Source organism: Gopherus flavomarginatus, chromosome 5, assembly GCF_025201925.1.
Source record: "Gopherus flavomarginatus isolate rGopFla2 chromosome 5, rGopFla2.mat.asm, whole genome shotgun sequence".
Classification (NCBI taxonomy): domain Eukaryota; kingdom Metazoa; phylum Chordata; order Testudines; family Testudinidae; genus Gopherus; species Gopherus flavomarginatus.
Window position 1 is genome coordinate 16,938,697 of NC_066621.1, and position 10,826 is coordinate 16,949,522.

A 10,826-nucleotide genomic window follows, 5' to 3' on the forward strand; every position below is an offset into this window, starting at 1 on the left:
TGGGCGGGGAAACAGCCCCCTCCCACAGCAGGGCAGCCGCCTAGCCCACCATGGGACCCAGGGGGCTCCTTTCCTGTCCCCCTCCCTCCGGCGAGGAGGGGCCCGCCCGGGGCCCCGCCCCTTCACTTCCCGACGTTCTAAAGAGTGTAACAGTGGAGCCGGCGCTGTCAGTGCGGCCGGGAGCGCGGGGCAGAGCAGCCGGGAGGCAGCTCGCTGGGATCAGTGTTGCCTGCTCGCCCCGCTCCCCGGCTGGGAGTGCCCCGTCCCTGCCGCCGGCTCCCCCTTCCCCCAGCTCCGCCCTGAGATCCTGCTGCCCCCGTTCTCCCACCATTCCCCAGGATCCAGGCACATGGAGCTGCTGTGCGTGGAAGGGGGCCCCCGTGTGCCCAGGGCGGAGCGGGACCCCCAGCTGCTGGGGGACCGGCGGGTGCTGCAGAACCTGCTGTGCCAGGAGGAGCGCTATAGCCCCCGGGTCTCCTACTTCCATTGCGTGCAGAAGGAGATCAAGCCGTTCATGCGGAAGATGCTGGCTTTTTGGATGCTGGAGGTACGGGACCCCCCTCCCCTAACCTGGGTCCTACCCCCACTCCCCTCAAATCCATCCTGGAGTCCAGCAACAACGCCTTTCCTTACACTTTTGTCACCACCGCAGACACAGGCAGAGAGGCTGCGCCTGCTGGGTGTGGGAGAGAGGGACCCACCCCAATCGCACTGGAGTGTGAATGGAGGAGAGGATGTAGTGGGGTCACCTAGTGGTGGGGCAGTTGGGAGGGAGATTTTTTTGGGGTAGAGGAAGGCATTCGGTTTGAGGAATCTGTATCAGTTGGTAGGGGAGAAGCTTGGGAGGGGGTCTGGGGTGTCACTTGCTACAGGACGAGTTCCAGAGGAGACAGTCTGATAGGGTGGGGAGAAGCCTCTGGTTTGTGGGGGTTCAGTATGCGGTGGGAGGGCTCTGGTGGTCAATCTTTTGGGGGGATGGTTAGGCAGGGGCAATAGTGGGGTAAGATGGCATTTAAAAGAGGCCTCCCTCCCCCCTGGGTTTTTGTAGTGATGATAGACCCGGGGTGCTTGGGAGCATGATTTCCACCTCTGCATATGGGGAATTGCAGCATTTCCTCCTGCACCGAGAGGGCCACCCACACCCAGACAGCGTGCTCTCTTCCACGCCCGGGCAGTGTGTGCTTTTGCCTCTAGGGGGTCCCACCCGCCTTACCCCAGGCCCCCAAACAGTCAGCTTAAAGTTCTTTGCCATACTATGTCTAGCAGTTTAGAGAGCTGGAGTTCCAATGCAACCGTAAGAGAAAGCCTGGGTAGAAAAACATCACAAACTTCCACTCCGCTAAATTAAAAGCAACGCGATCCTCAGCATTAAACAACTTAATGAGGAAAATATCGGAGATGTCTCCGTCTCTTTTCATAAATGATCAAGAAGTGAATAGTCTAGATTCAGAGGAAAACAAAATTACACGATGAAGAAACAGAATCCGGATTGAATTCAGTCTGTCGATTTCTCTACCCCACTGGCTGTTGCGACAAACTGCCCGTTTCCATTTTTAAGCACATGCCAATGCCAACTTTTAAAATTATCCTCTATCTTAAATGCACTTTCTGAGATAGTTACTTGGCTAAAAGCTGCTTTGGGGCCTGATCTGCAAGACACTGAACTCAGTAAGAGTTGAAGGAGCCCAAAGTAAACTTAGAGGCTTTATCACTGGGATTTCCTAGGGGTGCGGTTTAATAGGATTTGAGCTATTAAGACCAAATGTAGGTCATATTGAAGTTGGTGGCACAACTTCCATTGACTTCTGTGGCAGCAGGATTTAGTTCTAAATGCTAATCTTTCATTTTTAATTGTTAATGAGGGTGAGGGGGAATGCGGCCAAAATTAAATCTGTGAAATGAGAAGTGAGTCTGTTGGTTTTTTTTTTTAAGGAGAAAGTCTCTGGCATGCAGTCTTATGTGGGTAGAGAGTACACAGGGAAGCAAAGTTACAGTTTGAAAGAGAAGGATGATCTTTGCCATAGCACGGGGGGAAATCTCAATATTTTTGTAGTTCTGTTAAAACAAGGAAATAAATATGGCCGGTGTATTAATAGCATAGTTGAGGGAATAGAACAAGGGACTTAAATTTAGGATTCCCAGATTCTGTTTATGCCTGTTATAAGTGTGGTGTAGATAGAGAAGGGGAGCCAGGAGTTTGAACTCAGTTTCTATCCCTGGCCCTGCCAGTGACTCTTTTTGTGATGTTGGGCAAGTCACTTAGCCCAGAGATTTCAAAAGTGGCCACTGATTCTTGGTGCCTCTGTTTTTGGATGGCCAGCTGTAGCCACACTGGGACTGATTTTTTCAGAGGTTCTGAGCACCTCCATTCAAGGAGAGCAGAAAGTGATCAGCACATCTGGTCATTAAGACCTAGATGCTTGAAGTTGGGGAATCAGAAACAGAGGCACTCAAAATCAGTGGACAATTTAGAAGATTTTGGTCTTTAACCTCTCTGTGCCTCCATTATACCCATTTTACTATTTTCCCTTCCTCCCAGGGGAAGGTGAGGCAAGCTGTAGGACATTGGGCCAAATTCTCTGCTGGTGACGTGTTGGAGTTACTCCAGCAGAGAATTTGGCTCTTAAGGCCAAAAGTGCTTTGAGAGCACCAGACAAAAGGCTCCACAGAAGTGCCAAACACTACAATAACTAGTAGTTTCGAAGTTCTGATGTGGACAGGAGCAGAGGAGTCCTGCATTTAAAACACTTCCTTTCTTCTGTTGGATTTCATCAGGTGTGTGAGGAGCAGAAATGCGAAGAGGAGGTCTTCCCCTTGGCCATGAACTACGTGGATCGCTACCTGTCTTCGGTCCCTACTCAAAAAAATCACTTGCAGCTTCTGGGGGCTGTCTGCATGCTCCTAGCTTCCAAGCTGCGAGAGACCATGCCCCTGACTGTGGAGAAACTCTGCATTTACACAGACAATTCCATCACACCACAACAACTCTTGGTAACCTCCCCACTCTGCCAAATAGAGCCTTTTTCCCTATTCCCCAACTCCCTATATCCTCTACATGCTGCTACTGCTTGGCGACATACCTGCCCTGTGGCTCCTTCTGTCTTCCTTCCCCTGTTTCCCCAAGCCCCTTCCCCCATGTTCTGCAAATAGCCTCTCTGTTTCCTTACCCAAGTGGACGCACAACCTTTTGGAGAAGTAGAACTGCACCCCCCACTTAGAGCCGCCACCTCTGCCTTGATCCCATGCAGCCCTGGTGTTATTCCCCATTGATTGCTCAGGTAGACAGAATCGTGACACTGAGGTTATAGAAAACATTACATGTGTTAAACACACATCCCCATGACTGAAATTCAGTGTGTCCCATTTTGGGACTTTAATATGGTAAATAGCCCTGGAGAGACCAAAGGCCCTTATTCACAGAACAGGTATAGGCGAGTCTCATCTTACGCTGGGGTTACATTCCGCAGTCAGCGCATAAAGCGAAAATCGCGTATAGTCAAAATTACATTGAGTGTAACGGCGGGCAGAATCGCCCGCACTACAGGTACAGTATTTAAATTGTTATTTTTCTCCCCATTTTTTGTTTTTGCCAACCGCGCAAAGCTGAATTAATGCATGTTAAATGTGTGTAAGATGATACTCACCTGCATTGCAAAAGGCTGTGGATGAGAAAGGTGCTGTCAATGTGCATATCTGCCCAACCCAGGAGGGACTTCATCTCTGGGGATGAGAGGAGAGCTGAGTTTCCATGTCCTCTCACTCTTCTGAGACGGCTCACAAGGGGGCTAGTTGTGATGAGGGGCTTTTGTGACCTAGATGCCTGCCCACTGGGAGACCACGGTCCTTGGTGCTCAGAGACCAAGGTGGTAGGTGCTGTAGAGAAGGGCTGGGAATGATGTCGGGAAGTGTCATGGACTTGCTGCCATTTAGGATTGTGTGTGGGAGGACAGGAATAGTGCAGTGGGAACGAAGTAAAGCCAGTTTTACAAGGTTTCAAGTGACACTAGGACTTATTTACTTAACTCCATTGCTGCCCAGGTGTCCCATGGATGGAGTCTTCTTGGTGGAGCTCAGTCAATAGGGGAGGAATGTGAAAGGGCTTCAACCGTGTTAGAACATGTGCCCTTCAAGAGGGAACCACCACCTGACTTCAGTGTAACAAACATCCTTTAGGACAGTTTGTCTAACAGAATTTCCTAGGGGTAGTCATCTGCTGGTTAGGTTATTTTTGAGGAGTGGGGGTGAGATGATGTAATAATGATTTGTCCCTAAGGTGGGGAGTGGACTCACTAAAGTTTCAGGTGGGAGCTGATAGACATTTCTGGTTATTGGAGAACTTTTTTTTATGATCATGCAAATGAGGATGGGGGAAGTTCCCTTCACCTCCCTGCGACTTCCCCTGAAATAGATGGAGGATTGCTTTTGCTTCGGTAACATGGGTGGAGGATGCTCACAACCAGAGTAGGTGGATTGTGCCACATGTGATAGCCAGGTACTGGTGTCCCCAGGAGTCGCAGGTGCTCATTGTGTCTGTGGAGTTGGCCCCATGGTTGGAATGCAGCTCCTTGCCTGTGCTGCTGTACAAGAGGGTCCTGTTGGGCACGAAAACTCTATATCCAGGGGTTTCACTCTTCTGTAAATAAAACTTCACCCCTTGCAGCACTTCCTGATTCTTGAATATATTCCATGAGTGTAAATCCCATGGATTATAGTGGGAATTATGTGCATGGAGTTCATTTCTGGATCAGGCTCCAAATTAAAGGCTGGTATGTGTGTGGTCCTGTGGTAATGATAGGGATTGCCATCTGGCAGAGAGACAGATTCAGTCTCCATTCACACCTGGGCCTGCAGAGATCGGGGCGGCTGCAGGGGCAGCAGGCCAAACACCTGAGCAGGAGCGGGGGCACCAGTTATCTTCTGGGAGTGTGGGTGCATTTAAAAGATGAGATGGGAAGGTTGTTTTTCCCCATGCCCACAGGTGAGAATGAGATGGGTAGGTCAAAATGCTCCAATTCAATGGCCTGTCTGGATTTAATGCTAGGGAAAGGTGCCTGATTGCCAGTCCTGGAGACCGAAGGTTGCTGTCCACTGAACAGGTGCTTGGACTGCAGCAAGGCAAGCTTTCTCCACATGTTGCCTTGTCGCCATTTCTGACTTGATCGCTAGAGCTGAGGTGGGGGTGCAGTCTTCATGACCCAGGCAATCCTTCGCCTCTCTACTGAGCCTACCAAGTAGCGGAAGCTAGGTCATGTCCATTGCAGTTGTTTCTGTGATCATGGAGAAATCTTGACTGATCACCACCAGGCACAGGTCTTGAACAATGTTCAGGTTGGTTCAGCTGCCTTGAAGTGCCAAAAATCAGACTGATTTTATTTTGCTGTGGGTTTGGGTTTTTTAAATTAAAATTTTCAGGCTTAGTGTATAACAGGCATTACTTTTGGCCCTCGCTAATTGAACTTTCAGAAATGGCATGTAGCTCTGTGTGTGCTTGGGCTGTGAAAGAGGCACCAAGCTTGACGTTTTCCTTTCCTTCTTAAACTGAAATGCTCAGAGCTCCATACCTGAACCACTCCAAGGGTTTGTAAGCAAGGATTCTTGGGTAAGATGTGCCTAAATACACACACACACACACACACACATTGTCAGGGAGAATAAGTAGTGGTACTCTGCCAGGTGCCTCCCACAACCCAAACTCCGCCTACTTGTGACACCAAAATGAGACGCCACGCTCAGTAAATTGGGTGGCTCTTCATATGGCTGGACCTTTCCTTTCTGTCTGTCCATCTAGCACCCATCATCATAGTATCAGAGTACTTCCTTTTGTGCTTTGCTCAGCAGTGAAATAGTTAACAGTGCTGACATTTACATTTTCACCAATAGGCTTCCACATCAATGCCCAGCTGAGATGAGCAAGAATGGTTTCATCCTTGGTGCCAAGAATCCTGTCTTATGGTGCTAAAGATGGGCTTCTCATTCATGTGTCCACAGCCAAAAGAGTGGAGCCCCCCATGAACTAGCATGGAGCTCCAGGGGCAGTTGTCTCTCTAGTAATTGGGGTTAACTTGTTTGGGGTTTTTTTGGGTGGGGGGAGGGATTGAGCAGAAGGTGAGCTGCCCTGTAGTTAGAGGCAGCAGGTGGGTCAAAGCAGTTGGGGGCCTGGAGAAGGACTTTGTCTTCAAAGGTCATTGGGAAAGAAGACAGCTGTAAGGCTGTGATCTGAAAGTCACACCAGTCCTGCTTTAGGTAAATGCTGTAGCCCAGCTGGGAACAGATAGTAGTATGACTTCCCACTCTGATCTCCTCTTGCTGGGTCATAGACTCCATGACCTGAGAAGGATTACAAACTCTCCAGGATAATCTTGGATGGAACTGGTGAGGTTTGCATTTGTGTTGGGATGTGACAGAGTTAATGCTCTGCTTACAAAACCAAAGAAAGCTGCTGCTTTCCTCCTATGTGCTAATAATGCTATCGACTTCTCTTCTTTCACAACACTGCAGTGAGAGTGGGTGGGGAGGGGAAGGAGATCTTCTTCATCACAGGTTGGACAATGGATACATCCTGGCTTCTCAGCACAAATCTGTGCTTCCGGCGCACTCTCCTGGGCCCTTTTAAGGGAAGCTAGCTCACTTTCCCAGCAGGTTCACTTCTTTCTCTTGGAGAGGATGCCTGGCACAAGCTCGGCATTCTAAAAAGGATAAATTAAAACAAAATGTTGATGAGGTTATTCTTGGCAGAAGGAAATGATGCAAATGAAGGACTTGTCCACTTGGAGGAAGTTGGATTTCCGTCAAAGGGCGTTATCTAACCATCTTTCTTTTTTTCATTAAACCACTAGGCGAGAGGCTTTTCTTGCCTGTGCAGGATGGTACTTAGCCACAAGATGGTTGGAGGGAGCAGCTATTGTCATACCGTCTCTTGGCTTCGTAGGACCTGGTTCATGTATTAGCTGTCCTGTTGTCTTGTCCTCTCCCTAGATATTGGAGACCTTGGTTGTAAAGAGATGATAGTTTTGGCTTCCAATATAGCAATGCTGCTTCCTGGCATCTTGGTTGCCCTGAGGTTTCAGAGGTGTTAACGGTTTGTGCATAACCCATGTGCTCTTTGCAGGGCAGGAGAAGGGAGATGAGAATGAAGATGACTTGTACTATTGCAACCCAAGGCAGTTTCACTTGGCTGTTAGCCTGAAGCTCGTGGGGTGGGAGGGAAGAAAACAATCCGGTTGCCAATGTCTTTGCCATAAAGCAAGAGTCTTGCTTTTGTCCTGGCCATCCCGGCTTCTGCTGCTCCAGCCTTGTAAAATCCATGCAAGTGTCTCAAGCAAAAGAACTTACCGGCATCTCTGCTGATTCTCCAACATAGGTGGCAACAGTAACTTTTCTTCCTCCCCTCTTCCCAGAGTCCCATTCACTGATGCTTTTCTCCAGCTGCCATCTTCAAAGACAGCTCAGGACCTGCCATCTGGTACAGTACGCTCCTGGGCTTTGACCTTAGTAAGTCTGACTTCCTGACTGCAAGGCATTTATGGTCAGAATTCAAATGGGCTCAGTACCCATTTAGGCATCAAAATAAGTGGCCAGATTTTCAGAAGAGCCCAGCACGTTGGGCTTTTCTAAAAATCTGGCCCCAGTTCTCAGGGCTAAGCCCTTGAAAATATGGCCATTGCTGGCAGAGAGTTATTTTGTATAGCGCTAGTGATGTGTAGAGACCCATAGAAAGGCAGGTTCCTCTCTTAGAGGAGCTTAGATCGAAGGGTCCAGTCCTGCAGGGTGCCAAGCATCCTCCACTTAAGCTCCCAAGCAGGAGTGTGCCCTTAGACTGATAACACCATGAATCATGCCAGCAGCTCATGGTAGGTAGAGATAGGGAAAGAGAGACAGCAGTAGACTATGGGAAGTGATGACTGCTCTTGGCAGAATATTTCCAAGGAAAGCAGATCAGGCAAGTTTTGCTTTTGCTTAATTCTTGGGTGCAACTGATGTGACTGTTCTATATCTGGGGAACTGGAGGGGGGCAGAAATTGTTCCAGCCTTTGCTATAGACTGCAGCCTGAGCGCTGATCCTTCACAGGAGACAGACACAAACATTTAACCAAAGTTTCCTATTTGCAAATGGACTTTCACGTTCTGCTCATTTCAGTAATTCTGCATCTGTTGCTAAGTAGGCTGGGTGGCCAACTGCAGCTTTGGAGTCTCTTCCCACCCACTTTTTGAGTCAACCGAACGAACATAGATGAAGGAGGTCAGAGCTGCTCAAATCTGTTGTTTCTAATGTAAAGTGTGGGTCTGCTTTGAAAAGCGAATTTACAATGACACCTTGCTGCTCATCAGCTCTGCTGACTTTAGTGACAAAAATTGGCATGGTCTTCATCTCCCATAACTCCTGCAGAGCCACCACAGTGATGGGAAAGCGAGCCGGATTCCGTTCCTCCTTGGGCCTCTTGAACAGAATTACTTCCTAAAGTCCAGTCATTTAAACTTATGCAAATTCATCAAAGGCAGTGAAGTTGCACAGATATTTCTGAGCGTAGAATCTGACCTGCAGCATTCTTATTGTGGATGAAGATCTACAAGAAGGAAAGGACCCAGTTTGACTGTCAGATCCAGGTTGAGTTTGCAGGGCTGCAAATCAGTAAAAATATCTTTATACATGTAAGCACTTGAGCTAGAAATCACTGAGACATGTTAAACACAGGATCCCATGAGGCTACATTTCAGAGTAGAACCACAATTTGGTGTCAGCTTGGCAGAAGAAGGGGAGGTAAGGTTCAGTGGAAGCTGCATTACTAAAACCAGTATTGAATGCAGTGGGGAGAGATCAAGAGAGCAGATCTGGTGGTGAAGAACCTGATTGTGTGTGCGCTCCATGCATAGAAATCCCAGCCAAGTGGAGGGGTGTTCTGCACACTGAGTATCCTACAGGATTGGGACCTGACTTTCTCCCAGTACAGAAAAAATGCAGAGCTAGCTGGGAAGTGTTGCTGGCTCTCCAGAGCGATAATAAACTCTGCAGTCTAAAGAAACAAAAGATAATTTCCTATTTTTAATTTTTTTTAACCACTCAGAGCAAGTCAATTAGATGCCAAGGAAACTCCAGGAAAAGGATGTTTGTGATCTTGAGAACATTGTCGCTTTGGTGAGCTGTTCTCCTCTCTGTAGCAGCCTTTTGTTGTGCTGCTTCTAATGATTAAGAAATTCTGACACGCAGTTCAAAGCTGGAAGACGGGGAGGGGGGGCCGAGAGAGTAGCGAGAAGTTTTTATTAGGGTGGCGCAAAGCTTCCGTGAGCCTGATCCTTTGAGGTGCTGAGAATCTGCAGCTCCAAGACTGTTTTGAGCCTCCCTGCATACCCTGGGAAGAGCTGCTGCTTTGTCATTCTTGAAAGGACACATTGAGTCACCCAGACAGGTAATAAAAACAGATCAGTGTCAGTGCTGCAGGGGGGAAATAACCCCTCACACACTATAAGCCTGATGTGTCCAAGGTGAGCTCCCATGGGCCACCCAGCTTTCTCAGCTGGGCTACAGTTTTTCCTGGTGGGTGAAAGGGGACGATCTCCTTCTTCCAAACATTTTCTGCAGCTGGGACAGGCTCCCTCTGTCTCTTGTTTGCGGTTGGTAAGTCTTGTGTCTCTTCGGTGCTGGTGGGAGGTCCCAGACTGACCACCTTTGAGGCTTCAGTCTCCTGTTAGTGGAGTCATAGAGTTTATGGCCAGAAGGGACCATTAGATCATCTGTTCTGACCTGTGTAACACAGGCCAGAGAATTTTATCCAGTAACTCTTGTGGTAAGCCCAATAACTTGTTTGACTGAAGCATATCTTGTTATCAACAGAGCAAGTCTGAGCAGTGGCCATGCTTGCTTTCCCATCAGTGCCCCAACCCCAGAAAGAGGCCTTGGGCCTGACCTGGACAGTGTGCGTATCGGGGCAAGAGGGAGTATTAGCTTCGGCACATCAGCCTTCCCAGTGACATTGGCAGCAAAGGGATTTGAACCCCAATTCCCAAAGACTTGGACTGAACCCCAGTAAGCTAATTTCACATACGCAGCCAGTCAGCCAGCCATCAGGTGGTAAGAACTTTCAGTCACAACTGCCCAAGGCTGTGTTCTAATCAGCGATCGAGAGAGGAAGAGCTCTGTATCCCATTCCCGATCCCTGGGCTCTGAAGCAGAGGCCTTTTTCTGGGTCCTCTTGCTAGTCTGCCTCAGCAGCTCAGACCCCCTTTCTGTAGCCAAGCCTAATGTCCCATTCTATATTCTCCTGTAACACAGTGCATCCCAAATGACCTTTTCCTGTGATCTTCCAAGACCTGTGTATAGATTGTTGGGTAGGTGCTGTTCTTATGTGCTGTGAAGGTAGAAAGTAGGCTGGTCAGTATAAAAGACCAGGAAATCCATCTGGAAAGCTAGGGGGGGAAGGGGATCTAACACCCTAAAAGAAGCCTGATTCTAGCAAAATGCCATCCACTGGCAGGAAATGGCCTTGCAGCCGCACAGTGATGATACTATGCGTTTTGCCCAGTGTGCGATTCGAAACAGGTTGAGCAATGCTATTGTTTAACAACTCAGAACTGGTACTGTTGTGTAAGGGGAAAATGTGGGGTTTTTGTTTTTTTTGTTTTTAAATAAGCTAAGCCAGATCCGCCTGAAAAATCCATCTTGCTTCTTCGAAACTGCTTATCCTGGCAGAATTGGCTGCCCTGTTAGCTTCTCTGGGGGCAAAATCAACCCCGTAATCTATTGCCATTTAAAGATAATGGGACTTCTGGTAATGGGAACTACACTCTGAAATCAAGTGACCTAGTTAAGGCCAAGTGATGTCAAGAGGTAG

At 48.4% G+C, this 10,826-nt stretch overlaps 1 protein-coding gene across 3 annotated transcripts in view; it reads left to right on the forward strand.

Moving 5' to 3' along the window:
- The window catches only part of CCND3 (cyclin D3), a 66,768-nt gene that overhangs the window by 45,480 nt on the left and 10,462 nt on the right, over positions 1-10,826 (forward strand). Inside the window, exons 1-2 of one of the 3 annotated variants that reach the window (XM_050955884.1) lie at positions 166-547; positions 2,776-2,991. The exons of 1 other annotated variant lie outside the window; for it this stretch is intronic. In XM_050955884.1, the coding sequence (XP_050811841.1) occupies positions 350-547; positions 2,776-2,991 (414 nt within the window). In that variant the 5' untranslated portion in view covers positions 166-349. Of the gene's footprint in view, positions 1-165; positions 548-2,775; positions 2,992-10,826 lie in introns of those variants that run through there. One more of the 3 variants, XM_050955885.1, reaches the window with a different exon arrangement.